At 50.3% G+C, this 26,113-nt stretch overlaps 13 protein-coding genes across 13 annotated transcripts; 5 read left to right on the top strand and 8 right to left on the bottom strand.

The window, feature by feature from the left end:
- Positions 1–508: 508 nt before the first annotated feature.
- Positions 509–2,931, bottom strand: GPA2 (Guanine nucleotide-binding protein alpha-2 subunit). The gene is made up of 6 exons (XM_018277483.2): positions 2,227–2,931; positions 1,831–2,176; positions 1,651–1,779; positions 1,468–1,597; positions 1,181–1,419; positions 509–1,129 (listed from the first exon to the last, which is right to left on the bottom strand). The coding sequence occupies exons 1-6, from the start codon at positions 2,351–2,353 to the stop codon at positions 1,030–1,032; spliced, it is 1,071 nt and encodes a 356-aa protein (XP_018127417.1). The 5' UTR covers positions 2,354–2,931; the 3' UTR covers positions 509–1,029.
- Positions 2,932–3,299: 368 nt separating this feature from the next.
- VE01_08054 (uncharacterized protein) lies at positions 3,300–5,429 on the bottom strand. Its single transcript, XM_018277482.2, has 2 exons — positions 4,939–5,429; positions 3,300–4,889 (listed from the first exon to the last, which is right to left on the bottom strand). The coding sequence occupies exons 1-2, from the start codon at positions 5,107–5,109 to the stop codon at positions 3,465–3,467; spliced, it is 1,596 nt and encodes a 531-aa protein (XP_018127414.1). The 5' UTR covers positions 5,110–5,429; the 3' UTR covers positions 3,300–3,464.
- A 116-nt stretch (positions 5,430–5,545) lies between these two features.
- Positions 5,546–7,441, top strand: VE01_08053 (uncharacterized protein). Its single transcript, XM_018277481.2, has one exon. The coding sequence runs from the start codon at positions 5,934–5,936 to the stop codon at positions 7,386–7,388; it is 1,455 nt and encodes a 484-aa protein (XP_018127363.1). The 5' UTR covers positions 5,546–5,933; the 3' UTR covers positions 7,389–7,441.
- Positions 7,442–7,671: 230 nt separating this feature from the next.
- VE01_08052 (uncharacterized protein) lies at positions 7,672–9,088 on the top strand. Its single transcript, XM_059463931.1, has 3 exons — positions 7,672–8,271; positions 8,334–8,457; positions 8,506–9,088. The coding sequence occupies exons 1-3, from the start codon at positions 8,226–8,228 to the stop codon at positions 9,014–9,016; spliced, it is 681 nt and encodes a 226-aa protein (XP_059319435.1). The 5' UTR covers positions 7,672–8,225; the 3' UTR covers positions 9,017–9,088.
- A 1,163-nt stretch (positions 9,089–10,251) lies between these two features.
- Positions 10,252–13,110, bottom strand: VE01_08050 (uncharacterized protein). Its single transcript, XM_059463930.1, has 5 exons — positions 12,853–13,110; positions 12,091–12,786; positions 11,678–12,043; positions 11,324–11,631; positions 10,252–11,266 (listed from the first exon to the last, which is right to left on the bottom strand). The coding sequence occupies exons 1-5, from the start codon at positions 12,945–12,947 to the stop codon at positions 11,157–11,159; spliced, it is 1,575 nt and encodes a 524-aa protein (XP_059319442.1). The 5' UTR covers positions 12,948–13,110; the 3' UTR covers positions 10,252–11,156.
- Positions 10,441–11,094, top strand: VE01_08051 (uncharacterized protein; the record flags this gene model as incomplete). Its single annotated transcript, XM_018277479.1, has 1 exon — positions 10,441–11,094. One exon carries the CDS (start codon positions 10,441–10,443, stop codon positions 11,092–11,094), a length of 654 nt encoding a protein of 217 aa, XP_018127404.1.
- An 86-nt stretch (positions 13,111–13,196) lies between the features above and the next one.
- Positions 13,197–16,236, bottom strand: AVL9 (late secretory pathway protein avl9). Its single transcript, XM_018277477.2, has 4 exons — positions 15,948–16,236; positions 15,785–15,892; positions 15,303–15,729; positions 13,197–15,249 (listed from the first exon to the last, which is right to left on the bottom strand). The coding sequence occupies exons 1-4, from the start codon at positions 16,010–16,012 to the stop codon at positions 13,387–13,389; spliced, it is 2,463 nt and encodes an 820-aa protein (XP_018127374.2). The 5' UTR covers positions 16,013–16,236; the 3' UTR covers positions 13,197–13,386.
- Positions 16,237–16,347: 111 nt separating this feature from the next.
- Positions 16,348–17,876, bottom strand: END3 (endocytosis defective- protein). Its single transcript, XM_018277476.2, has 2 exons — positions 17,468–17,876; positions 16,348–17,412 (listed from the first exon to the last, which is right to left on the bottom strand). The coding sequence occupies exons 1-2, from the start codon at positions 17,702–17,704 to the stop codon at positions 16,438–16,440; spliced, it is 1,212 nt and encodes a 403-aa protein (XP_018127392.1). The 5' UTR covers positions 17,705–17,876; the 3' UTR covers positions 16,348–16,437.
- A 369-nt stretch (positions 17,877–18,245) lies between these two features.
- Positions 18,246–20,938, bottom strand: VE01_08047 (uncharacterized protein; the record flags this gene model as incomplete). Its single annotated transcript, XM_018277475.1, has 2 exons — positions 18,246–20,378; positions 20,459–20,938. 2 exons carry the CDS (start codon positions 20,936–20,938, stop codon positions 18,246–18,248), a joined length of 2,613 nt encoding a protein of 870 aa, XP_018127372.1.
- Positions 20,939–21,812: 874 nt separating this feature from the next.
- VE01_08046 (uncharacterized protein) lies at positions 21,813–22,568 on the top strand (the record flags this gene model as incomplete). Its single annotated transcript, XM_018277474.1, has 1 exon — positions 21,813–22,568. The coding sequence occupies one exon, from the start codon at positions 21,813–21,815 to the stop codon at positions 22,566–22,568; it is 756 nt and encodes a 251-aa protein (XP_018127373.1).
- Positions 22,569–22,790: 222 nt separating this feature from the next.
- Positions 22,791–23,382, bottom strand: VE01_08045 (uncharacterized protein; the record flags this gene model as incomplete). Its single annotated transcript, XM_018277473.1, has 2 exons — positions 22,791–23,092; positions 23,163–23,382. The coding sequence occupies 2 exons, from the start codon at positions 23,380–23,382 to the stop codon at positions 22,791–22,793; spliced, it is 522 nt and encodes a 173-aa protein (XP_018127370.1).
- Positions 23,383–23,449: 67 nt separating this feature from the next.
- On the bottom strand, positions 23,450–23,977 carry VE01_08044 (uncharacterized protein; the record flags this gene model as incomplete). Its single annotated transcript, XM_018277472.1, has 2 exons — positions 23,450–23,829; positions 23,899–23,977. 2 exons carry the CDS (start codon positions 23,975–23,977, stop codon positions 23,450–23,452), a joined length of 459 nt encoding a protein of 152 aa, XP_018127371.1.
- Positions 23,978–24,245: 268 nt separating this feature from the next.
- Positions 24,246–25,922, top strand: VE01_08043 (uncharacterized protein). Its single transcript, XM_059463929.1, has one exon. It carries the CDS (start codon positions 24,919–24,921, stop codon positions 25,801–25,803), a length of 885 nt encoding a protein of 294 aa, XP_059319437.1. The 5' UTR covers positions 24,246–24,918; the 3' UTR covers positions 25,804–25,922.
- The last annotated feature ends 191 nt before the right edge of the window (positions 25,923–26,113 follow it).

Here is a 26,113-nt window from a genome sequence, read left to right as displayed (position 1 = left end):
CAACAGCTCCCCCGCTCTTCACTTATCGGGGCTGCAGGTGCTGCTGATGTCCTTTCTCTCTCACAACAAGAGACAACGCTGGAATGTTACACGCGTAAATTAAATACACATAAGCACGGTGTCAGCTTTGGAGTTCTTGATTTTATATTTATCGTTATTATCGCTATTGACCACCAACAGCGCCTTGGTACAGCATAGTAGGGCTCATGTACACCCTTACAGCTCCCCCGAAGCTCTTATCGGTGTCGTCATGCCTGACACGATGATCCATCCGCCTCTCACTACAGCACGGGCCAGTACGCGAACGGATCCGCCTAGCTGCCTGCACAATGCAGCCCCGTCTCACATTGATGTTCTGGGGTTGGTTGGTTCTACAGCTTCAACTCAGCGATGCATGCAGGGAGTGAGACTTTGGTGAGAGCTTGTATCGAAGCGACCGGCATTTCAAAAGTGTCACTACAGTATTGTTGTACTGCAACTCACTATTGTACTGCAACTCGCGTTTTCTTTCGGTTTGATCATCAAGCGTAGCATAATATTATCTGGGTTATTATATCTGACTCCCGCGCTCATCGTCCCGCCGCTCTCCACGCCCCGGGTCTGCCGTCCAGGCGTTTGCGAGACATATAGCCATCTCATGTCTTAATAGCTTTCGCTCAACAAGGCCTTCCCATTCCTCCTCTTCCTCTTCCACCTATTTATCCCCACCAAACAAAACAAAATACTTCAATGGGTATGCCACGTGTCAGTGTCAACGACGACTGCTCTCCAAACTCTGCCTCCATCCCATTCCCATCGCCCGAAATCCAAAAAAATAAAATAAAAAGTAAGATGTGCTCCCGTTTTGTGACCAAAAATTGTTACGACGCGCCCATAAAGCCGTGCCAAAGATGGTGGTGGTGGGCTATTCGACAGCTGCGCCATAAACTCCGTCTGCGAGGCCCCTGGGGGAGAGACGCCTGCAATTCCTGCTACCCTGTTCGTGAAAAAATAAAGGAAAAATTCAGATGCATGCATAATATCGCCACCTCAAAGAATGCCCGAGTCTTTCAGGGCATTCTGTAGAATCGTCTCCTTCACTGCGGCGAAAACGAGTCGGATATTCGACGTATCAGTGGCCTGCGTGAGACTGTCGATGCTGTTAGTTTGGTGCTAGATTGCAAGCTGTTGGTGGACTTACTGAGGATATAAATTCAGATGAGCTCTGTTGACTTGATTGAACCGCCACAAAAGATACTTTGCAGCTCTATTCACGTCGTTGCCACCAGAATAGTCGGGGAAATAATTCCCTAGTGGAGACCTGCCCAGCTTTTGCTTGAACAAATCAAACTTGTTGAGGAATAGAATGATACTGGTCCTCATAAACCATCGCGAATTGACGACCGAATCGAAGAGCACCAAACTCTCCATCATTCGGTTCTGAGAGTGTTAGCTTTTGACATGCAAGGGCTGCAGTGCTAGACATACCTGATTACTCTCTTCAAGCAATACTTGATCGTACTCGCTCAATGCTACGCAGAAGATGATAGATGTGACATTTTCGAAGCAATGAATCCACTTCTTCCTTTCACTCCTCTGCCCGCCGACATCGAACATGCTACGAAAAGGTCAGTGTGCGTCCAAGGCGGGGTTGATATCATGTGTGCTCACTGTATGCCTAACTGGCCCATCGAAAATCTCGTCTCGTATATACCTGTGGTCTTTGTTCTAGCTCTGAGGACATCGGCCTCAGTGGGAATATATTCCGGTGCTGATATTCTCAATGACTCTTCGAAGAAACTGAAACAATCTGTTAGCATAGCCAAAGTATTGCGAGTACAGAAAGCCTACTATGGTGCAGAATCCATCATGTAGAATTCGCTTTGCCTCTGTAACAAAATCTCCATATTGGGATCTTTCCATAGCGACATCACGGCCACTCCAATTTTGGAGTCTAAGGGGATATGTGGATCTGGATCGACCTGATAATCAGCGAGAAAGTCGCAATATTCGATGTTCTCCGGGTTCTTTGGCAATATGTCAAATTGCCTCATGGCTCCAACCAACGCCTTGGCACAGTCGATAAGATTCTTGTAGATCGTCAGTCGATATAACGCCAATTCATCCATCGAATATCCATTCTGATGGATAATCTTCATCTGTTTCACGATAGTTGACTTCCCGCTCTCTCCAGAACCTGCCAACGTATCAGTTATTTGCCAGATCGCCAAAGTCATCAAAACTCACCCAGCAACAGGATCTTGCATTCCCGTCGTAGTCGTCGTGCATCAGCAGCGATCCCCTCATCTATCATCTGGCTCTTTTTCTTCGACTCGGCCTCCTCGCCGTTATTCGTGCTCACACACACACCCATCTTGGCCGTGCGGGGACTACGGTGTGCGCAAGAGCTCCGCGCAGAGTACTAGATCCAAAGCGATGGATCTACCAATTGGGTGCAACGTGTCTGCACCGCCGACGGGAAGGAAGCACGCTGCCACGGATGGTGGAAGCACTTCCGGTCGTTGATGGTTCGCTGCACTTCGTGGCTGTTTGTCGAGTTGTGGTCGGGGCTGGGCGTTACGGAGGATGACGGCAGGGGTCCGAGTGCGGCTATAGCGACCGCGCGGTTGGAAACAATGCGATATTCGCGAGCACCGCAGTGCGAACCTCGGATGGCGATGGAGTGATGGGGTTTCGAGAGTGCGGATACGTGTCGTGTTTGTCGTTTCGCGGCCACTTCACGGCTGGTCCCAGTGTCGATGAGGCTGATGCGCGGTATTCGCCCCGAGGGAGGCTTAGCGATGATGATGACGGTGGCGACTATTCGAGCGATCGAGCGGGCGTAGATATCGCTGTAGTCGAGTATGCTAATGGCGAGCACAGCGGGATTCGAGCAATTAGTTCGAGGTCGATGATTATTGAACCGCTAGACTTGGTCGTGGAGTGTGGATGTCGTCAGTTAGGACGTCGGAGGATGGGTCTGCGGGTGCCAAACAAAGCGTGTGCCGGAGAGCACGGACTACCATAATGACCTTGCCACCCTCCCTAAAGCTAAGCTGCCCCCGCCCCCGATAATTGAGCGTGGATTGATTTCCTCAGGCATCATTGGGTTGGAGAACTCTGGTTGGCGGCCAACTGCATCACCTGTACTCGGTGTAAAAACATGATATGTTACAGTTTATCATGAAAGATCATCAGTGTTTGTACACTCGGAGTATCTAATTCCGACACTCAGACTGTTCTCCAAGAGGAGGCATTATTTGCTATTATACGGTGTGTAAAAACCTCATTTATTTAAGGCTTAAATTATATAATACATGCTCCCCGTGAGCTATATTTGCACATTACTCATACATATCTATGTCTTAATCATCTATAAGCTGTAAAAATAGAATATCTACAAAACGACCAACGCACATCGATCACAGGCTTAACTCCCCCTTACAATATTTACTCCGCACCTCGTAATAATAATCCCGGTGCTTCTACAATCCCCCGCTCTGCTCCTTCTGCTTCTTCAGATCCCGTTTCGTCTCCTCCATCTCCCTCCGTATCACCTCGTTAAAGTCCTCATGCCCGTCTAGATACAAATGATGCCCAGCCTTCTGAATTATTACCACCCTCGCACTCCCGCGCTCTTCCTGCTTCTCCCGAGGAGTCGCCGTAGCTAGCGCTGCGGCCTTAGCTTCCTTAAGCTTTTGTTCCGCTGCGAGCCCGCCCGCAACGTCCATCCAGTCATTCTCACCGTACATCATGATAACCGGGTAGCCAGTCTCTCGCCTTACAGGCTCTGCAGAAGTCGACGGTGCACCCGAGAGACCGAGAGGCTGCCTGCCCACGTTGTGTATGCGGTCGATCAGAGGACTACGGGCGAACGCTCCGGGTGCGAGAATGTAGGCGAGAGCGTACTCGCCGCTTCCACGTTGTCGAAAGAGAGAGTAGGCGTATTCGTGAAGGGCCTGTGCCTCAGTTTCTGGGAGGTGGCTGAAGCGGCGGGATGTCCATCCTGACACGAATCGAGGGCCCAATGGTCCTGCCCAGCGTATAATGCTGAAAGGGGAGACATTGGCGTCCCAAAGGTAGCTCGCCCACTTTGGAATTCGGCGGCGAGGTGGATCGTCTGAAGTTGATTCAGCAGGTCCTTGGGCCTTGCCGTTGCGAGCACCATTGTTCCCGTTCGACGGCTTGTTGACAATGTCGTCTTCTTGGTCTTGAAGGACTTCGTTCTCAATAGTAGCCTGGTCAGGTATTTCTGCCTTCGTTGCATAGGGATCTGCCGGAATACCAACGGGGGAAGCCAGGATCAGCTTGTTCAGGTGGCCTGGATATTTTAGGGCGTATGCAACGGCCATATAACCACCCATGCTGTGTCCGAGAAGCGTGAATTTATCGATTTTGCGCAGGACACGCCACTCTTCCAACGCATCAATGAACCAATTCTCAGCCTCTGTAATCTTTCCCTGCTGGTCCTTTGCGTTCACTTTAAAGGGGGGGCGTGTGCTTCGGCCCATTCCTAGCATGTCGAGAGCGTATAGTTTCAGGCCCTTAACGCGGCTTATGCCCTCAAAGTTCTTGTAAAAGAAACCCAGGCCAGCTCCGTATCCGTGAAGCATGACTAAGTTCTCTTCCACCTCTTCTCCTTCTCTCTCAACGGAGAACTCGTTCAGGGCTCGGTTCTTGCCACCCAGCTGGACCATCATTGATCGCCAGGATCGTGGCCCGAATGGGTCATTCATAGAGGTTGTCCGCACCGGAGTTGCGGCTCGGGTCGGATCGGGGTTATATGACATTGGCGCCTCATCACTCGAGGTAGCATAGGTTCCCGTCTGCGTATGGGTGGGAGGCTGGCGGAGGTGAGGAACGAAAGAGAGGACATTATGCTCAGCGATTGCTGGCGAAACCGTGGCCCACTGGACAGATGTTAGAATCGCGCAGACTTCAGATGGAGGGGTTTCTTACCCATTGGTTAAACGCTTCCTTATAACCTAACGGGAAATACTGGGTAAGGCGAGGAGCTTGGTTTGGTATCTTTGGGGCGGCGGTTGCCTCTCTGGTGCGCTCCGAGGCAAAGATCGGCTTTGCGCCGTGGCGCGAGGCATCTTCCTCCGAGTGAGTTGCTGGGGAAGGCATTGAGGAGTAGGTTTGGTGTTTTTGTGTCGTGGGAGAAACTATGAGGCTCGAGAGGTGACGAAGGGCTACTGTGTCACAAGTTGTTGAGCGCAGCAACAGCGCCGTGTTGGGATACAACTTGAATGACGGAAGGGTGGCGCGACTGAGAGACAGCGTTACCCGTCACTCAATCGCAACTACCGGAAATATATATATATATATATGTATAGTGTATGCGTACTATGCACACTGCGCGGGCTTATCAAGTCTCGTTCTTCTCCGAAACGTAGCTCAACGGTGTGCCTTGTGGCTAATTTTTCGTTATGTCCGTTGGGTTTAAGTTAAGGCCGCTGACCGTGGTACGTGGACACAATCCGCGCCTGCCTGGCCTTCAAAGGAGGCGGGGTGTCCAATCAATTGGGGTCCATGCACCCTTGCACGTGTCATTGTCGGACAAAAGAGCCTCCGGAAACCCCGAACTTCATGGATGCGGCCGCATTTAGGCCCCGATAGTTTATCCGATCTCCGCCCCATCACGAAGCTTAAACTCGGACAAGGATAACTATAGAGAGCACCTCTATGACGCTCGTCCCTACCTCTATGTACTGATTTTTTGCTTTATTTATGCAGCAGTGAATATTTTCGACGTGCTGAGAGTTGTTCGAATTGAAAGCGCACTCTTTGATCCACTGCAGAACTATTTCCTGGCGACTGCGAGCGACGTAGTGAGACGAGCGAAAGCCGAGGATACGAGAGATTCTTTCTTGCGACGGCCATGCTGCAATAGCACCTCCTCCGAACGGCCCAACTCGATACCTGCGTCTTGCATATAGGCACAGCGCATCATGTCGGAAACGAGGCTTGACCAGATCATCAAGGGCGCACCACAAGGCGACGCGCCCGCAGCGGATACGACAACCGCCTCTGGGGTCGCTGACCCTCTCGCACATCTGCCATCTTCCCCGCCACAGATATACCTAAATCTTCTTATCCTCGAAGCGTCTTTGCGCGCACAATACCTCGAGCTTCGCGCACGGCGGCGACAGCACACGTTCTTTCTTACCCTCCTCGCACTCTGGACGGGATACTTCGCTTACGCCTTGTTTCTGGCGCCTAGAGAAGATGGAAGTGGTGTCGGAGGCTCTGTATACTGGGTGGTAGAGGTGGCGGAGAAGGTCTGCTTGATGGGCGGAGTTGTTACTGCGGTACTGGTTTGGGGGACAGGACAGTGGGAGCGAGGAATTCGATGGCCCCGCCGGTGGGTTGGAGTCACAAACCGCGGCCTCAGAGGATTCAATTACAAGATTGTCGTGGTCAAAGGGCCCTGGTGGAAAGAATGGATGTCAACTTTTTCGTTCTTCTTTTCCTCGGGTCTCTTACTCAACAACGGCTCCTCAACCTATCGCTACATACCACCCTCCATAGCCAACCCAACACCGCAGTCAAACCGCAATTCTACCAGCGGACTACCAAATATTGCCGAACACGTCCCATCGAAAGGACATGAAGAAGATCTCTCACCCGGCGGTGACACCATATCATTATTACTACTACCCAAGCCATTCTCGCCCACTTTCCGCGAAAACTGGGACCTTTACCGCACGGAATACTGGGAGCGCGAGAACGAGCGGAGGCGAGTCCTCCTCCAGAAGCTCCGGAAGTACGAGCGCGAGCACGCCAAGAAACAAAGTTGGTGGAAAAAATTACTTGGTGTGCAACCGGTTTTGACGGCGAAGGATATCGAGAAGCACGGCCATCACCATAATCAGAGCGTTCATAGAATGGGTCACCTAGGCTTACCAGCGGACAAGGAGAAGAGGCTCAGAAGCGGAAGTGTGCGTTCTGGGAGCCATTCGAGGACGAACTCGAGGAGTAACACTCCTACGCCTAGTGCCAGGGGAGAAGATGAGGGCGGTGGAAGCACGACCCATAGCCGTCGCAGCAGCACAGCCTCATCAACAGCGGGCAGGAAGAAGAGGCCAAGCAGCAACTTAAGCACGTCTACCGCTACGACTCCACGGGGTCTAAGGGAACTACGGCCAGCGACTAGCGTCAGCTCTTTATCCGCCGCCAGCGCTAGTGAAAAGGAGGAGTCGAGGAGCACTACCCCGGAACTCGCGAAGAGGGAAATTCACCCAACGAGCAGTTTCACGAGTGATGCGAGTGTGGAAAGTGGTGATGGGGAAGCCAAGGAGGAGAAAGAGGCGGAGAAAGAGGCGGAGCCACGACGGGTGACCCGTGGGGCTAAACCGCAGGACAATGCGGAGGGCGAGGCCATAGATGTTAAAACTGAGATATGATACGGTATAGATGTACTCTTAGTGGTTAGGGAATGAAACCATGATATACCCGGCATTTGCCCAGTTGCCGCTGTGACAGTTACCGTATTGAGATTATTTGCCACAGTGTGAACGTATCGAATTGACCAACTTCACCGTTGCATGAATCTGAGTCGGGATAGTCAAAAACCTCTCAAGTTACCAACCCGCCATCGGCCTCGGTCTTCGGACTTTCCGAGCAGCACCAATGGCCCCTAATGTTTGTAATCAACGTCGCTCTATGTCCCGTCGATTTGGTAATTATGATTTAGAATATTTGTAAGCGAGCCTCAATTTCCCCACATTGATATTGGGAAAATAAACAAGCACATCAAAGATCCACAACTAGATCCAATTCACGACTCGGGTGCCTGCGTATTATCCACGGCTCTAACAATACCCGGCTCAGTTTTGACGCCTCCTTAGACGGCGCAGGTCCACTTACTGGAGCTTTTACCAACTCGTGGCCTCTCGCTCTCTCGTCTTGCCCCTCGGGCCATAACGGCCCCTCACTATCCAGCAGCCGGATCGTCTGTCGGGTGCCTTTCTTGCCTGTGCCTGCATATGAAGGACGTGAGTGTGTTCAGTAGAGGGCGTTGTGGGGGCATTGCTTTCAAACCAAGGATTTGTAAATCATTAGTTATCCCTTCGTTACCAACTTATGAATATTTCGTTTTCATATTTTGATTCTGTGGGGTAACTTAAATAGACCGTATTATCTCGATGTAGACCTGCCTTTTGTATAACACAGCCCAAGTCGATTGTATCGTGTCAGTAAACCAACTAAATCATCGTTAATAACATCAACCTCTTTTCACCATGGCTCAAAACAAGGATCTCAAGCCAATTACCCTCTACTCTCATGGCAAGTTCTCCAAGTCGTGATAAGCCATAGCCACCACCATTGTGCCTGCTAACACCATGAAGCCGGGGGCCCCAACCCATGGAAGGTTGCCATGATCCTGGCCGAGTTGAATGTTCCCTATAAAACCGAATTTTTGACCTTCCCCGAGCTCAAGAAGGAGCCATACGAGAAACTCTGCATCAACGGGTATGTTTTTCGGACTCCCATGGTATCTCTTCTGCTAACACGTCACAGCCGTGTCCCCGCCATCGAGGATCCAAACACAAACGTCACCCTCTGGGAATCCGGTGCCATCATCGAATACCTCATCGAGACCTATGACAAGTCCAATTCGCTGACGTACGACACCGTCCCCGAGAAGTTCCAGGTGAAGCAATGGCTGCATTTCCAAGTCAGTGGACAGGGGCCGTACTTCGGACAGGCGATGTGGTTCGAAAAGTACCACCAGGAGAAGCTTCCCACTGCCCAGCAGCGGTACAAGGACCAGGTTCTCCGTGTATATGATGTGCTGAACCGCGCGCTTGAAGGGAGGGACTATCTTGTTGGCGATAAGTGCACGTATGCCGATATATCGTTCATCGCTTGGGATTATCGGTTCCAAGCGGTCTTCAAGGGCGAATTCGCTATTGAGGAGCTGGAGAAGAAGTATCCTAACTATGTCAGGTGGCATAAGGCTGTCGCTTCAAGGAAGGCAATTAAGGAAGTGTTGGAGGAGAATGATAGAGTTGTTGCCGCGGCTCATTAGTGGGAGATGGCTGTGTCGGCAAGCCAGAAGTAGCCTTTGAGCATAGATCATGAATTTCAATGAGAAATAAACATACAATATAGTTCTTCTTTCACAGACACGCTTGGCTTTCATGAACATAAACGTGGTGAGGGGTAACTATAAGTGCTGTCAGTGATTGCAAGGTTACGCAAAGCCTATGCTCTTGGGTAGCCAACCTAACTCTTAATAGTTACTCGTTGTCCTCGTATCCACAACACTTCCTGGCATACAACAGCTTGCTTGTATGACTTGATGCTACTTGGTGGGTCTCCCATTATATCTCGTATGTAAGAACAATTTTTCGTTCTCTTCTCGAGGCTAGTCTTACGGCCAATACCAACCTGTTTCCTCTTCTTGAGTAACCAGCAAAGGCTTATAAAGGGATGCACAGTGCTTACCAAGATCAAGGAACCCGCGCCTGAAACCCCTACGGCCCTGACTTCCTGTAATACCTGACGGCTTCAGTCTTCCCTAGAACTTCGGACATTGGGATACTCCATTCCTGTGAGGATGAGACACCTGGATACACTCCGTGTCCGTACGATATATCCAATGGGAAAATATACAACAAACACCTTGAACGAGTTAAATCGCCGTGAGCTGAACCGGCGCTTGTTCTCGGTTAGGATATCCAACATTGGCTCCAGGCGAGAGTTAATGCCTGATCTGCCCCTGCAGCAAGTTCAACGTTTCATTGCCGCCAATTCATCAATCGATAAGTGGAAACCCTACGGCCGACGCCATGGTTCCCCGCCCCGATCAGACCTGGCGTGGAGTCCATGCTCGCTGATGGCGCAATATTGACTGATATGGGCAAATTTATACGCTCGGAGGTTTCGCACGTTTTAATAAGTATGGGGTTTAAAGCTTTATAACTGAAAGCCTGGTGCATTTATCATATAACGCCCCATATTTGGCGGTTTGGGTCGGCATTAGCGTGGGTCGGGTCGGGGTCGGGGCCGCTCGTGCAGTGACGGTCGGCCGCCCCCCGACGTTGACAGTCTCCTACGCTCTTTTGGCCACCCAAGGTCACAGCAGCCCCTTTTTGGTATCACCAAAAAATGTAGATTTAGCCTTTCCCAAGGGTGGAATTAGTACATGGCGATTCAGAGTGTGGAGATATGGAGAAATAAGAGGTTTAGTGCTTTGAAATCAAACGATGGGCTGTGTTGGTCACAGTAGTTCGAGTTCGATGGAGACGAAGCTTCTGCTGTCCGAGGGAAGTAAGAAACGTAGATGGGACGTATATATAAAGGTAGACAACGTAGTGATGAGTGTACATTTCCCAATTAACATCCTCCAAATCGAACACTCCTGACTTTAAACCGCGCTCTTCTCCAACCTCCAGCCGCCTTTATACCTTGACAACCCCAAATATCCCCCTATCTACACCAACGTCCACAATGTCGGCCCCCAAGAGCATCGGAATAATCATCGGGTCAACCCGTGCTGCCCGCATCGGCCCACATGTCGCCGGGATCGTCAAGTCCATCGTCGAGGGCGGCGCTGCCAGCTCTTCACCAGCACCCACTTTCACCCTTATCGACCTAAAAGACTTCAACCTCCCAGTTTTCGATGAGGCACTTCTACCCGCCATGGTTCCCGCCTATGGCGAATTCAAGCACCAGCACAGCAAAGACTGGACAAATGAGATCCAAAAGTACGATGGGTACATATTGGTCTCCCCTGAGTACAACTATGGAATCCCTGGTGGCGTCAAGAACGCCATCGACTTCCTGTATCACGCCTGGATTGGCAAGCCGGTTCTCGTCGTAACCTACGGAATCTTCGGTGGCTCTGCGTCATCCGACGCGCTCGTCAAGACGCTCGAAGGAATGAAGCTCCAAGTCGCCGAGACAAAGCCACAGTTGAGTTTCCCAGAGAGGGACGAGAACAACCGCAACATGTCGCCAGGTCTCATGAGTGCGATGACTGGGGAGCTACACGAGACAGCAAAGGAGGCGTGGAGCAACGGCGAAAGCAAGGACCTGATCTTGAAGGGTTATGGGGAGCTGGTGACGAAGCTCGAGGCCAAGAAGGATACCGAAGAGAAATAGTTATCTTATCCTTGTGAATATTAGCATGGCACTAGGCCTTAGATGAATTAAATGTCGTCTCACTATCGTAACCCGGGCCCGCTGCACAGCTCGCTTGGATCCTCATTATGGTATCCGGTGTCCATGTCTTTGATTATACGAGTGGCCATCTTAGAGCAGTCCAAATAGCATCCTAAGATTCGATATTAGAGGGGTTGTATGCTATTAGCTCTGATTGGAATATACGAACCAGCAAGCATCCATTTCGACTTGTACCACGATAATGTTTGATGAAGACACTCAAGGTCTTCTTCCCACTCTTTTTCATTGGTTTTGTCGCCAAACTCAGTGTGGCTCGTAGCCGCCAAATAAATGCAATGCAAACCCCAAATTGGGACAAGTTCAACGGCAGTCTGTGTCGTATAAGACCCTGACTTGACGCCTTCTAGAGTGATTCGAATGATTGAACGAAGAGATAATATCGCACGACATGAGTCTTCGTACTTGTAAGTTCCGTCTCTCACTTCTAGAGCATCGCGGGAAAGGAATAATAAGGCACTATGATGGTTAGCACCTGCATATTCATTGATTGCGGGAAACGTACCTCAAACACGTAGCATGTGGCCAGCAGTGCCCAGTTCGATCATAGTGTTTCTCTTCTAATAAAGTCATGCAAAAAGCTCTGATCGCTTCATCTAGTTGAGCAGTGATTTCTGGCTTTCGGTTTACCTCCTCATAGGTAGTATTGATATGTTCAATGACACGATCCAGAAAATAAATAGATTGGGCGACTAGAGCAAAGGTCTTAAGTCGCGTTTCTGGACCAGAGTTCTGGAAGGGATTTCCTGGAAGTTTCAAGCCTACTCCAAGGGCAATCTTAGCCCCTGAAGTGGAAGGAAGAAACGAACAGAGTGTTGGCGATGCAGTGATAAAAGGGAGCTGTCTCTCCATATGATCCATGCGCATTACCCTGCCACAGAGTCAGAAAACATACCCCACAGCTTAGGAATGACTTGCCTTTCAAGGGTGATAATACACCACCAAATACACCGCTGTTCTTCGGCTTCAACGTCAGAAATGTTTCCAGCATTTCCTCCTTCATACACCGTCTTATCATAGCCCAGAAGCAACGCCATCCTCGCTGGCCCAGCTAGTGTTACGTACGCTGTGTCAGGAATTGCATTGCCATATTCATAAAGAGCAAGAAGAATCCCGCTTTGAACTAGCTCTTTCGACATTCGACCTGATGAGCTAACGAGGGAATAGAGTCGCTTTGCTGTCAGGTAGAAATGCATCATCGTTTGACAATCACAATTTGTCCGATCAATCTTGGTAATCAGATGTAGGCACAGTATTAGTATAGCAAACTCTGGGCTGGGGCCCGTCGAAAGCGTAGCTATGCGGTCGTAGATGTCACGGCTGGGAATAATAGGGAACCACTCGTGGAGTGTGTTGAAGTAGGTGGAGCAAAAGATGCCAACATCAGCGCCGGTGTTCGCAATCACAACAGCTATCTGCCTCCCTAGATTCTCGTCGTCGTCACAAATCTGTAACATACCAAGCGCTGATTGAAAATCGGGTGAGACCTGGCGCGTAGACATGCTCGGCGGAGTTGGCAGCTGGTGTGGCTGGCTGTGAGCACTCGTGTCTGCAGCACTGTGCATCGGCCTCAAATCTTGTGTGCCACTATCATATTGACACCTCGCACCGAGCCTAGTTATCTATTTAGATATTGAAGTAGGGTGATTTTTTCTGCAATAATGCAGCGGGTATCCTTACCTCGTGCATCGCTCACAGCAAGGGAGACCTTTGTCACACTTCTTCTTCAGCCCTTTGCACCGAGAGCACGCATTGGGGGCCAAATCGGTAGCCATAACTTATTTACTACCCTTGTATAAGGCTCCTATCGCATATAAAATATCATAGAAATAATGATGCAGTGGAATCCTCCCATCAAAGACGCTCGTGGTCGTCAACGATGTTGAAGCTCGTCGGCTGACAAATCATAGCGTTGGTAATCAGATTTATCCGTCACCACCAAAACCAAGATCACGACTCGGGTCTCGAAATTGATGAAATTAGCTTCACGGTATACGTGCTATATATAATATATTTAAATTATACCCGGATTTTGGTATCAAGTCGTATAGTTATGGCTTGCGCATATCCGACCTTCGCTGGCTGGGAAATACTGTGACGGATCTATGTACAAATATACAGCTAAGTTAAAATTAAAATGTTCAAATATAAAATCTTGGGTGGACAGTTGTCTATTCAGGTTGTCTAAATTACACCCATATCGATGAGGCTACATCAACTCTTTTTGGCAGCTGCCGCGGCCTCGAATCGCTGCTTCATCGCGCTCACCTTGCCGCTTGAATCACTCCTTGCCGATTTAATTGGCTCGGGAGATAATGGTCCAGCTGGTGGCTCTTTGGTCGGTATGGTTATTTTCTTGGGTTCCGGAGGGCTTGCAGTAGTCGATGGCTCTGTGTCTAGTGGGATTTCTGACATGGTTTCTGGAATGCTCGTGGCAGTCGGTGGTTTTGTGTCCAGTGGGATCTCTGACATGGTTTCTGGGAGGCTCGTGACTGCCGCTGGCTCCGCGTCCAACGTGGTCGTTGGCTTGGGCTCCGGGAGGTCCGTTGCAGCCGAAGACTCAGTGTTCAGCGCGGCAATCGGCTTGGAATCTGGAATATTCGCAGCAGCCAACGGCTCTGTGTCCAGTGCGGTTGTCGGCTTGGGCTCTGGAAGCTTTGGAGAAGTCGAAGGCTCCCTACCCACCACCCTTGCAGCCTCCTCATCATCAGTCGCACTATCAGCATCAAAAATGCTCTCTTTGTACGATTCCTGTGTTTGTGGTCGTGATTGTTGTAGCTCTTCATAAATAGTGGTAGTTGGAACTTGTGGGGAGGCGCTGGAGGGTTTTATTTCAGGAGTCCACCTTGCCGTATCACGAGACATAGTTATCGATGCCTTCGGAGTAATGTCCCTGGGCGTGAAATCAATATCTTGTACGTCCTCCGAGTTTCGTTTTGAAGATGCCGCGCCCCACCCCTTCTTCTTTTCTCCAGCCCAGGAAGCCCAGCTGCTCACATATGAACCAGCCATGCTGCCCACATTCGCCGCCGCCGCTTGTGCTTTCGTTAAGTCTGGTACAAAATGTCTAGCTGTTGGGGAGGCTACTTCATTGCGCTCTGGGATAGCCGCCTGCTCGGCACGACGTCTCCTTTGGCTCTCTCGTAGTAACTCCATGTCATTGTAGAGTTTATTGAAGACGCCGCTAGCCCTTTCCTTTCCAGCTGCGAGGTTGCGCCCCAGAACCTCTTTTCCCACCGCAAATCGTTCATCGAGATGAAGCTCTTGGACTTGTTGAGCAAGACGCCTTTGAACATCGTCGATAGTCAACCCACCAGCGCAGGGATGCTTTGGCTCGACAATGTCAAAAAGATGACTGTCTGTGTTCTTGTTCCATATCCTATAATTTTCCGTCTGGGCCCATGCCTCAATCCAATCCGATCCAAAATCATAAGTGGGGTCTCCCTCGAGTTGCGGGAGCATGACATTCGGGTTTCCTGCATTGGCGGTCATGTAGTTGTGACATTTGACAGAAGATATTAAGGACAGTAAATACTCCTCGAATTGGAGCCGTATGAACTCTTCGCTTCCTACGTATCCCATAGTACTTGGGCGCTCGGGGTTTGCATCGTCCCAAGTATCGTTAACCGATTGTGTTATGAAATCGATCCAACGACGGTCGGCAACAGAGAGGTTCAGGGCCGTTCTTAACGAGGTTGATGTTATGTTGATAGATATTTCGTCAAGATTAATTAGTATGTCACTATAGCGATCCTTTTGTTGCAACAAGAGCGAATTGGTTGATCCGACGATATATGATTTTGTGCCGAAATCGGCCAAAGTGTCCAATTGTTGGAGAGGGGTATATGGTCCAAACAGGCTACCTTTGGGGAAAATCTGCAAGGGAAGGCCCATGTAGGATAGTAACGAGTTCCTGTCACTTGTTTTCAGGCTTGTCGGCTTGGCGAGGCCTCTCTCATAGCTGTCTAGTTCAGGATCTGCGCAATCCTGTAACTTTCGTATTAAGCCTGGAATGAGCGATATCAGGGAGAATTGCATCATGCACAACCTCTCACACCGAGTCCCGAAGAAGAGCATCTATGTAAACCGTTAGCAGGTTTCCTGCTGAACGATTCTCAAAATCCACAAACCTTTGGTTGTAACAGGCAGCATTTGAACAGCACCAATGTCTGCCACTTGAACTCCCTGATCAATTGTCGCAAGCTCATGCCGAGATACTGGTCCCTGTCGACCTCTTCCTTTAGCCTTCCTCTTTCCGCTTCATCTTTCAGGCTTTCTTGGAACCTCTTCAATATCTCCGTCTCTGAAAAATCCTTCTGGGCAAACCATGCGCTTGTTACCACGCTTAGCCTTTCCCTCAGCATTCCAAACAGATGTGGGGAGTCCGCGATAACCACAACAGCCTTCTGCACCGTACTGCGTGTAACCTCCGCCGATTTTTCTAATAATTCGGAAGCTGCTATTTGTCTCGTACACGATATGCCGAAGAGGGAGGTAGGTAGGGTGGCATCAACCCCAGGCTTCAGGAGCGTGAAGTAGGAGAAGTCCTCAGAGGATCTGTCCGGTGTCAGTAAGGGCAAGTCCAAATAACAAGCCAGGAATAGCTTCTTACGCATGTGCCCCATCCGACAAGGCCATGAACGGGAGTAGAGGCCAGTTATTTAACTCGGCGGGATCCGTCCCCTCATCCGCTCCATACCACGACTCAACCTCAGGACCTCTGCGCAACCGTAAGCTCCAACGCAAAGAACAGAACTCATTCAACAATTGCGCACCTCGCATGATGGAAGCCCACCACCGTCACCAGGGGCGTAAAGTCGTCATTGACAGGGCTCATCATGGTTCCTGATCTCCACGCATCAATAATGGCGGTATGAGTGCCAAGATGCCCCTGCACTCGTTGAGCGCATTCCTTTGGGGCCGAAACTGGGTATTCGAAATAGAAATCGCTGGGCGCAAAATTGGCAAAGCAAAATAGCAAGTAATAGGGGCTTCGGGGGTGTTGTCTCGGAAAATGTTCACTTGGATATCTTTATCCCACTTTCCGAGGGTTATCGAAGTCAGTGCGTGCTTTGGCTCACATGGACTGGCTCGAGCTTAATTTTCCTATCGCGATTGGGGGATCTGTCATCCCCGACCGCGCACAGACCATACACATAACTCGGTACATACAATGGATTCTTAAAATACTGGAGATATCTACACTCGCTTTATATGATATTTCTATCTGGAAAGTGTATTCTACAAGAAAGAATAGTTCTATCTTCACCTTCCTGCCTTCTCATCTTCCACTTGTTGCCGAAGATCTTCGAGCGCGCTCTGTCTGGACCTTAAATGTGCTCCTAATCCATCAACCTGCTCCTTGACCGCCTCAATCTCCTCTCTCACGCCCTTCAACCCAGCGCCCTCCTTAGTCTTGCCCTCGCCCGTCTCCATCTCCCTCAGCTCTCTCCTCTTATAATCAAGCAGCTGCTCCAGTTCCCTCTTAACAAGCGCTGGCTTCGTATCTCTCTTTCCCCCGTGCCTCTTCGCAGATGCAGCTTCCACCTTGTCAACCTTAGCTTCTAGCTCAGCAAGCTGCTTCTTCAGCCTGACCTCCTCCCAATCTTCTGTCGTCTTGGTCGTGGAGAAGTCCGTCCCAGCTGGGCGGTAGCTGCTCTTTCCGCCAACCCCTAACCGGCTCAGGTACGTGTCTCCAAACTTGGCCTTGCGTCCTGTGCTTGTCTCTTCGCCCCCTGCCGAACCCCACTTCTGCGCCGGTGAGCCAGCTCGCTGATTATCGACCTGGTAATCGATTTGGTTCCGCTCAAACGAGGCACGCAGGGATGGCGGGACATTGCGAGGAATCCTGAACCCCTCGTGGCGGTTGTTCAGGATATGTAGGAATGCCAGAGTCGCATCTTTGGAGATAGTAGAGTTTGCGTTTGGGTTGATTAGGTTCCACGCTGATTTAACATCGGTATCTGGTACGTCGAGGGAGCTGTATAATGGCTCTAGGGTGTCGAAGGAGATCTCTCCGCGCCCATCCCGATTCGCATTGTAGATCTCTTCGTATTTCGATTTGTCTGATGGGCTCATGTACCAATCAAAGCCGTCTTTCAGTCCCAGAGTCTCATCTTCATCTTCCACTTTCTCAAATTGTACTTGTCGTCCCGTGAGTGCGCGGCTGGCTTGCACAAGATGGGCCTTTGACTCGGGGACCAGCCAGTCCGGTAATGACGCTGGCACATCTGCGTATTCCTGATTCTGTCAGACCTTCCATTTCAACAGTAGCACCGGAGCCCATAGCACCTACCCCATTGACTATATCGAAGATCAATCGCATCGCAACACAGAATTCCTCGAAATCCAGACTCCCATCGTTGTCCACGTCCGCCAGGTCCCATATCCTCTCCAGCTTATCATCATTCAGCTGACTATTCTTCAGCACCGGCGCCGCCTGGGAGCCCGTCAAGTGCGTCCCGCCATGAGAGAGGGAGGCGAAGATTTCCCAGTACTTTTCGATTTCTTGCTGCTCGATGCGCTTCGCCATGATGGTGAGGCTCCGGGGTCGCTGGCCTGTGAAGAAGTGGCGGATCGGGGTGGCTCTGCTGCCGTCACTATGCGAAGCTCTGGGGCACCGCTCGTAACCTTACGGAATTTGGAAGGAGGACAATAGTGTGAGTCTGCTGTGATGTTGAGACAGACTGTGGTTCATTCCCAATCCCAGTTCCCTTGATGAGCGCTGTGAGCCGCGAGGCTGGCCGTCATTTACAGGTGTGGCTGTGCAAGCTAAGGCCAAATCGGAGTGCAGTTAGGGTCGGCCATACAAGTGCCCGGCCATGGCCATGCAGCTTCCCATATTGTTTCCAATTCCAACCTTCTGAAAACAATCACTTGTAAAAATTATGAAAAGTAATATATGTTATTATCAAAGTAGAGTTTTTATTGCCAACCTAAGTCTTGAAGCGTAGATAAGCACTCGAAGAAGCGTACATAAGCCGCAGCTCGGATCCATCGTTTTTAGGCCTTGACTCCAATGAACACCAGCAAGAAGATAACAGCAACAATATCCTACAAGTTGAACCGAATCCTTACTCATCTTCATCTTCATCCTCTGGGTCTGGGTCATCCATAAGGTGCCTCGGGACATAGAATCTCCTCTCCGGTCTTCCTCTTGTTACCTCTCCTCTGCCATTCCTTCCTTCTCCGGTGGTTGTCGCGACTCCACTGTTCTTTCTTGTTCCGTCTCCTTTACCATTCCTTCCTTCCCCAATAGTCGCAAGCCCACTGTTCTTTCTTGTTCCTTCTCCTTTACCATTCCCTCCTTCTTCATTTGTTGCGAGCCCACTGTTCTTTCTTGTTCCTTCTCCTCTACCATTCCTCCCTTCCCCAGTTGTCGCGAGCCCACTACTCTTTCTTGTCCCCCTTGCAGCGATCCGTGGCCGGGTCATCAGAATTTGTTCCCCTGCATCCAGCATTTCAATTGGTACATCTTCGTCGGCGATATATTGCTCCTGGATGCTCAGCTGCCTAGTCCTAACCACCGTGCCTTGCTTCCATTTCTGCCCGTTGTTTGCAGGGCGCGGCGTCGATGGTACATCTTCGTCTGCGACATCTTTTTCCTGCATGCTCAATTGTCTTGTCCTGACCACCGTGCCCTCCTTCCATTTCTGTCCGTTGTTCGCACGGCGCGGCGTCGATGGTACGACTTCGTCTGCGACATATTGCTCCTGCATGCTCAACTGTCTGGTCCTAACCACCGTTCCTTCCTTCCATTTCCGCCCGTTGCTTCCACGGTCTGGCGTTGATGCGTCAAATGGGCTAGGTAGCTCATCGCTGGTCATTGTCTTCCGCTTTGATCTTGGCGTCTCATCCATATACTGCACCGATGAACCGGGGAGAGATTCCTTGCCTGGGGGACTGTCCGACCCAATGGCCCCAAAACCCAGTGCCGAGCGACGTCTTAGAACTGGTGGTACCTTTGTCGGTTCGTCGAACTTGGGGTTGTCGTTTGGTTTGGGGAATTTGGCCCATTTAGCGGCGAGGAGAGGATTTGCAAATCCTGCGACGTTCTTTACCACTGGGAGACTTGGATAGTCGGCCTCGCGGAGGGGCTCGCTCATCATTTCTCTTGCGACCGGCATTCTTGACCTCCCCCGAACGGGTGCAAACCAAACGTTCTCGGATGGTGCTTGAAGGTAGGCGTCATTCTGATATTTCTGCTTCTCCGGGGTTACTGGCGAGTCAGGCTCAAGTTCGGTCAGGTCAACATAACTCGTCTGTTTCAGTGGCGACGTTATTTGCCTCTGCTTCCGAATGTGCTGTTCCTTCGAACCCCGTCCAGTATTAGGCAGATCAGCCCATTGTCTCGTCGGCCTCGTGTATTTCACAGCCTTGGACAGGTCGGTCCCAGTTGGAACCTGGCGTGCAACTCTGGCCTTGACAGGACTTGCCTCTTCATCTTCATCGGACGCCTCGTCGGTCTGTATTTCATCCACTGAAATGGACATGCGCAGCTTGCTAGGTGTGCGAGCAGGACTATAGGGCTCCAATCCAAATGATACTTGCTTCCTCTTTGGTGGTCTGGACTTCTTCGGCCTCATAACTTTATCAAGGAGGAGGTTGCGTGTAGCTTTTGGTACGAAGTGACGGCTGGGTTCGGCTTCAACCCCGAGATTCTCTGGCTCGTCTGGTTGAACAGTAATTTCGTTGCCGGGTTGACTCGTGTGACGCTCTATCTTTGGAGAGGAATCTCCTTGGGGATCATTGGTCGCGGCTGAGTTTGAATCATCAGACTCATACTTAATGCTAACATCCATTCCATGATACTGCCACAGTCTTATGGACTCGTCTTCGAAGCCAAGGCTTCGCAGAAAGCGTGATCCAGCCTTTAAATCCACCCTTTTCATGGCGAATGTTGCTGGTTCCCATATTGATCCATTGGAAAACTGCAGATCGAGAAGTTCCATGGTATTCGAGCCATCTAGCTTCCCCGCCAACATTTCTTGAAAACTTTGGTTGAGATACTGCTTTGCCCTCTCTTCTTCGGCCGCTTGTGCTTGAACCTCGCGCTCTTGTAGGTCGACAAACCGGTTAATCTCTTCAGGTTCCAGTTCGAGAAATTTTGGCGCGTTTTTGAGCCCGAAAGAGAGCACCATTTCGCTCATAGCCATGATCTGGACGCCGGGAGTGAGGTCAGACCAGGCAGGAATAACGGCATATTTCTTCAGAGAATGAAGCGTTAGTTGTGTTGTCCAAATGCTTCTATTAACACAAGGTTTGAAAGGAGACGGAACTATCTTACCTTCTCCATAGTAGTAGGCACCAGTGGGTGCAGCTCATTACCGTCTTCCCAATATGGATTATTATCGAATGCTCCAGGCTTATCGTGGGAGGTACATCCGGTGAATAGAGGCTGGTTTCTTAAAATGGACGCGATCTCGTCCAGTTGAGGGCTCATGCTTCGAGTGAGTCCTTGTGAAGGAGTGATCCCTTGTGCAAGTGGACTCACTCCTTGAAGTCCAGGTTGGCTGTTGGCGACTGAGCTCGGAGAACCACTTCGACGAGGGGTCATCAGACGTCCTCGATTGCCACGAGCTATACGACGAGCCCGCTCGTGTCGTTCTGGTGGAATAGGAAATTCAAGGGTCGGAAATGCCGACTCGGGAAACGGGTTGAAAGGCACGGGTTTGTGGATGAAAGCTGGAATGGTGCTCTGTAGTGGATCTGGGAAAATCTCTCCAGTGATGGGGTCCTTTGCTGGACCAGAACTTCTGGTCCTCATGGTGTGAATTGGAGGAGGGCACATACACCCTCCCTTGGAGTGGGTTTATTGGGGTGGGGGGTAATGTGCTATTTCTAATAAACGTTACAAGAAATGTTTGTTGTGGAAGTCGTGGGAGGCGATAAATGGCGGAAACAGGTGAAGGCGAAGGTGAATTTGAGGTTGTGTTGTGAAGCTGTTCGCGTAGTTATGAGATCAAGGTGAGAACAGTCACTGAGAAACTTGGGGACAGGCGATAGAACTCATCGTGGCTTTGAGAGTTTACATCAACTATAGATTAGATAAAGGCTCTCAATTTCTGAGTTGTGATTATATGTTACATCCTCTCAATTAACTACAGTATAGTTATTCAGAAACTCTCCTTTGAAGCAAGGAGAGTAATTCATCAGCTCCAATATTAGGTCAGTTTAGAGTAATCAAAACATATGCTACTGTGCAGCCATTTACTCCTTTATATAGAGGTTTTTTTATATAAAGAAGTATTTTAGAGGTAAATCAGCCCAAAAAATATCAATTGTTGTTCTTCTTCATTAATCCCAATAACTTCACCATCTTCAATCCCAATATCAAACCTCATCTAACGCACGGTCCCTCCTCAGACGTTGAAGCTGCACGTCCCTGGATCGACAGAGTGTCGCACGGGCCATGTTAGCCTGTAAGGTGCCCGTTCCGCCAGGTGGTACGTACCTGGCCCTCCACCACCCAACACCCCACAAGGGACGTCACAGGCGGGGAACGGCTTCGGTCCATCCACATGCCAGCCAGCCAACATCACCAAAACTTCCCCAACGCTCGTCGGCATTGACTGACAATCCCCCAAACAAATATATTGAGGCCCTGAGCCTTCAATTATGCTCAAAGCCCATGCCTCACAATGCCACGCTTCTTATCTTTATACACCTTTAGCCTCCCGGTGGCTGTCTTCATTGCGATTCCGTTAGCTTGCGCGGCGGTTGTTACGACTTTGGTGGCGGCGTCGATTCTGGCTGTGAGGGTTACTTTTGTGTATATCGAGCTTGTGCTGGCGGTTGTGCCGCATTATATTCTGAGGACGGATGATCCGCATAGCAAGCTCTCGCATAGGTTTTTGTCACCGATCGCTACGTACGACAATAGCCCAGCTACGACCCCGACGATTGAGCGGCGATCGAGACGGCTGAGTAATACGTCGTTCATGTCAGGTCTTACGCCCGCTGCGTCTGCTGTTTCTCTTCCCCTACCACAGCAGTCCGTCAGTTTTGGGAGGGATTTCGAGGGCGTAGGAGGATGGCGTCTTGATCAACCAAGCGACGAGGAACAGCTATGGACGAAAATCAACTCACGTCTCGAATTACCCGCCGAATCACCACGGCGGTATCACCATCAAAGATCGTTGACAACTGGGGGGTATTCCGGCGACCAGAGAGAGAGGAATCGAAGCCCGGAGCTGTCGATGAGACGGAATGGCAGCTTTAGCCCGAACACGAAGAGGCTAAGGACACCGACGCTTACGAGGAGTGGGTTTACGACTGTGGATGGATATTTTGGGATGGGAGGTGGGCAGGAGAATGCTATGGGTGGGAGTTGGAGCCCGAGTGCTCTGAGAACGCCGACAATGACGAGGAGGAATTCTGTGAGTCCGAAAGAATGAGGCCTGGCGGTGTAGGAGAGAGCATGGAGAATTAGCGAGGATCATGTGTTATGAAGGAAGTGTACGCAGTTATGGGTATTGAGCCGGGGAGTTATATGGAACATACTGGAGGATATCTAGGAAAGGAGTAGGTGGGACAGGTTGTCGATTTGACAAGCAAATACCAATATAGTTTATGTCTTATTATTCCGCAGTCGTTTTTGCGATTGCATGTTGGTGGTTTTAGCGCTTAGAAGATGGAACGAGAGGGATATCATCCACGCTCGAAGTCATACCAATCGATCCGCGCTCCGCGTACCCCAGAATATCGCCCTTCACTTTACCCCAACTACCATTGCCGATACCACCAGGGCGACCACCTTGGGAGTTATCTCCCGACTGGTTGGGCATGCTTCTGCTGTCGCCCCCGCTGGTGGGAGTTCCTCTCGCGAAATGAAATAGAGGCCCCAGGGTTGGTATGGACGCGCAGATGAGGAGGATAGAGCCCTCTGCGACGCCGAGGATATCAAGGTAGGGGACTGGGTCTATGGGATTTGGCTTGGTTAGATTCCCATTCAGAAAAGTTGAGGGTGAAGTAAGTGGGGAAGTTCTCACATGTCGGATCTTGCTCGAGAATCTTAAAAACCTGCCCGAAAATCGCCAGCTTGTAGACGGACACGATGCAAGCTAGCCCACTAAGCCCGAGAGCAATAGAGACTGCAATACGAGATTTAAAGGGCATGTTCAGTCGCATGATGAGTGGGATCGGGTAGAGGGCAAAGAAGAGGTCGAGGAAAGCCGAGTACGCCGACGTGAAATATCCAAGATCAGCCATAATTTTTACCGGAGCACAGTGTCCATCGATGCTCCTATCCCATCCATACTCAACCGGCGTGCATTGTTTAAACTACCAGACCGAGGTAGCCAAGATGCAGGCCTGTGAAGAGAGGGCAAGGGGCCCAGAAAAGGATTGTCATTTTGGGGCCATAGTCAAGAATCCGCTTTAGGATAGCAATGATGGCGAATTTTGGCAACGAGAAGCTCCAGATCAGGATGGAGCTGATGATAGCGTTCCACTTTAGCGCCTCCACGATATCAAGAGGATCAAGACTGGCCATATGTCGTCCGAGGCCATGATGGGAGCCAATGCTCACGAGGATGCAGGTGAGCAGAAGAATCGCAACGCAAACTATCGTGGTGTAGTCATCGACACCTAGGCTGCCAAGTCTTCCCTCGCCACGGACGAAGTACGTGCGGCAGATAACTCGGAGCCCGACAGTGACTGCGACGGGACTTGGTCAGCATCAATGATATGGCTGCTCAACGAAGAACAGCGAGGGTGCTGACAAACCGCATGTAAACGCAAATAGTGTCCAACATTCCCAGTTGGCCTGGACTCCGTAGTCATCTGCCTGCCACAAGGCGGTCATGTCGAGGCCTTACTCGCCCGATAACTAAACCACTTTAGAAGTACTAGCTGTCGAAATATATGGAGAATGGGCTAGTCTCGATCGTGAAACCTTAAATCAGGGGATAGTCTATGATTGTGCCGTGTGGCAGTTCTACCAGATACATTTATCAACACCTCGACCTCGCGTGCAGGTTGGCCAATCTGCCACATATCGAGCAAGGGGAGGAGGTTGTTGGAAATCTACCACATATTGAACAAGGGGAGGAGGTTGTTGGCAAATCTCCCACATATCGAGCAAGGGGAGGAGGTTGGCAATCTCCGGTATATCGAGCAACGGGAGGGCCGTAAGAGCGCGTCGGATCGGGCCGTAACAATGGGGCAACTTGGCACGGGGGGTCAGGGTTGGTTTTGGCCTCTTTCTCAAATCTCGTTATACGCACAGACGTCTAAGCGATGTAGGAATTATATATTACTTTCGTGGGGGCTTGCAAGTGCTTCTAGCGTTGGAGTACATCCTTACCCGTGCCCCTGACTCTCACCTTTCAACTTGCTGTCACGTATTTTGCGACTGTTTCATCCTCGCGATTGAACAAGATGGCATCCGCGGACAAGTTGATTGCGGACCTCCAGGAGATCAGCGGAAGCTCCTTTGCAAACGAGGCAGAGCGGGTTCGCGCGAGGGATGCCCTCTTCGAAGCGCTGAGAAAGGTTCAATCGCCTTGGGACATCGTATGGGATCACAATTGGGTTAACGGCGCCACGAACGCTTCCGTCAAGACCCTCATTGACGCTGGTGTCTTCACGAAGTGGGCGGGGTGCGGGGGATCACCTAAGACGTGTGCACAGCTGTCTGAGCTTACAGGAGCTGATGAGCTGCTCATCAGTACGTCGATCGATCACTGTCCTGGCCCCTGATTCGGATACAGTAATAACTGAATCTCATCTCACCGTGCAGAGCGCATGATGCGGCAAATCTCAGGGCAGCACCTCGTTATCGAGACTGCTGAAGACACCTTTGCTACCACCCCCTGGGCCAAGGCTCTGGCGGCCGATCCCGCATTGTCAGCGGTATACGGGGAATTCTACGCTCAGCTTAACAGCCCAATGTTCAAAAGCCTGCCGTATTTCCTCAAAAAGAGGGGATTCAAGAGCCCAAGTGATGTGAATGATTGTAATTGGCAATATTGGAAAGGGACTAGCAATAATTTATTCGCCGACCTTAGTACCAACCCCGCCATGGCTAATGACTTCCACGCTGCTATGCAGTGCCATTCGAAGTACAACCTAACACCCTGGCCTGAGGTGTATCCCACCAGCACTGTCGTGAGCGCTCTCAAGCCCGACCGCGCGCTGGTTGTTGATATTGGTGGAAGCAAAGGCCACGATCTAGAGAAGTTCCGGCTATGCCATCCGGATATACCAGATGGGAGCCTCATCCTACAAGACCTCCCAGATGTCGTGAAGGACGTGCAGGTCGACCCAGCCATCTCAGTTCAAGCGTATGACTTCTTCACGCCCCAGCCCGTCAAAGGTGCGCGTATCTACTTCATGCATAACGTGTTGCATGACTGGCCTGATGATTCGGCTATCACGATCCTCAAGAACGTTGCCAGCGCCATGGAGAAGGGATACTCAAAGCTACTCATCCATGAGAGTCTAATTAGTCGCGTTAATCCACTCGCGCGGGTGACGGTGTCAGATATCACCATGATGGCGTGTCTTGCGGCAAAGGAGAGAACTGAAATTGAGTGGGGTGAGGTCATCAGAAATTCAGGGCTGCGGATTGTCAGGATTTGGAGACCTCCTCAGTCCGTTGAGAGCGTCATTGAAGTAGAGTTGGACTAAGACGAAAACAAGTTTCGTTGTACATTCGAATTAGTATCATATACATATTGTGTCTCTGCCTCACAGACTAAGTTTTTACAGAGCCATCACATAGTTAGGAAATAGGTGGTAGTTTCTAGGAAATTTCCCTATACATATTTATCATTCTACGAGGTGCTATATGAAATATAAGTAAATATTATGTTAGCAAATAGAGACCATAATCGATGGGTAATCAAAGAAGCAATATCCTAGCTTCCTATCGTTACGCTTAGCATCTACTGGTATTTCGGGATTACGAAGAGAGCCTGTTCTAAGTAGATATAAGTAG

Source organism: Pseudogymnoascus verrucosus, assembly GCF_001662655.1.
Source record: "Pseudogymnoascus verrucosus strain UAMH 10579 unplaced genomic scaffold scaffold_46, whole genome shotgun sequence".
NCBI classification, from domain to species: Eukaryota; Fungi; Ascomycota; class Leotiomycetes; order Thelebolales; family Thelebolaceae; genus Pseudogymnoascus; species Pseudogymnoascus verrucosus.
This window is presented reverse-complemented; position numbering and strand designations above follow the sequence as displayed.

Excerpts from the sequence above, each read along its gene's own strand:
- VE01_08043 (XM_059463929.1), top strand. The coding sequence starts at position 24,919 with ATGATGCGGCAAATCTCAGGGCAGCACCTCGTTATCGAGACTGCTGAA.
- VE01_08052 (XM_059463931.1), top strand. The coding sequence starts at position 8,226 with ATGGCTCAAAACAAGGATCTCAAGCCAATTACCCTCTACTCTCATG. Across the intron at positions 8,272-8,333 it reads AATTACCCTCTACTCTCATG|CCGGGGGCCCCAACCCATGG; the intron begins GCAAGTTCTCCA and ends AACACCATGAAG. Across the intron at positions 8,458-8,505 it reads GAGAAACTCTGCATCAACGG|CCGTGTCCCCGCCATCGAGG; the intron begins GTATGTTTTTCG and ends AACACGTCACAG.
- VE01_08053 (XM_018277481.2), top strand. The coding sequence starts at position 5,934 with ATGTCGGAAACGAGGCTTGACCAGATCATCAAGGGCGCACCACAAGGC.
- VE01_08054 (XM_018277482.2), bottom strand. The coding sequence starts at position 5,109 with ATGCCTTCCCCAGCAACTCACTCGGAGGAAGATGCCTCGCGCCACGGC. Across the intron at positions 4,890-4,938 it reads AGGAAGCGTTTAACCAATGG|TGGGCCACGGTTTCGCCAGC; the intron begins GTAAGAAACCCC and ends ACATCTGTCCAG.
- END3 (XM_018277476.2), bottom strand. The coding sequence starts at position 17,704 with ATGGCGAAGCGCATCGAGCAGCAAGAAATCGAAAAGTACTGGGAAATC. Across the intron at positions 17,413-17,467 it reads TCTTCGATATAGTCAATGGG|GAATACGCAGATGTGCCAGC; the intron begins GTAGGTGCTATG and ends TGACAGAATCAG.
- VE01_08050 (XM_059463930.1), bottom strand. The coding sequence starts at position 12,947 with ATGGCTACCGATTTGGCCCCCAATGCGTGCTCTCGGTGCAAAGGGCTG. Across the intron at positions 12,787-12,852 it reads TGCTGTGAGCGATGCACGAG|GCTCGGTGCGAGGTGTCAAT; the intron begins GTAAGGATACCC and ends ATAGATAACTAG. Across the intron at positions 11,267-11,323 it reads GTCGAAATGGATGCTTGCTG|GATGCTATTTGGACTGCTCT; the intron begins GTTCGTATATTC and ends ATCGAATCTTAG.
- AVL9 (XM_018277477.2), bottom strand. The coding sequence starts at position 16,012 with ATGATGAGCCCTGTCAATGACGACTTTACGCCCCTGGTGACGGTGGTG. Across the intron at positions 15,893-15,947 it reads GTGGGCTTCCATCATGCGAG|AGGTCCTGAGGTTGAGTCGT; the intron begins GTGCGCAATTGT and ends ACGGTTGCGCAG. Across the intron at positions 15,730-15,784 it reads TTGTCGGATGGGGCACATGC|ATCCTCTGAGGACTTCTCCT; the intron begins GTAAGAAGCTAT and ends GACACCGGACAG.
- GPA2 (XM_018277483.2), bottom strand. The coding sequence starts at position 2,353 with ATGGGTGTGTGTGTGAGCACGAATAACGGCGAGGAGGCCGAGTCGAAG. Across the intron at positions 1,780-1,830 it reads ATGATGGATTCTGCACCATA|TTTCTTCGAAGAGTCATTGA; the intron begins GTAGGCTTTCTG and ends AGATTGTTTCAG. Across the intron at positions 1,420-1,467 it reads TGCTTGAAGAGAGTAATCAG|AACCGAATGATGGAGAGTTT; the intron begins GTATGTCTAGCA and ends TAACACTCTCAG.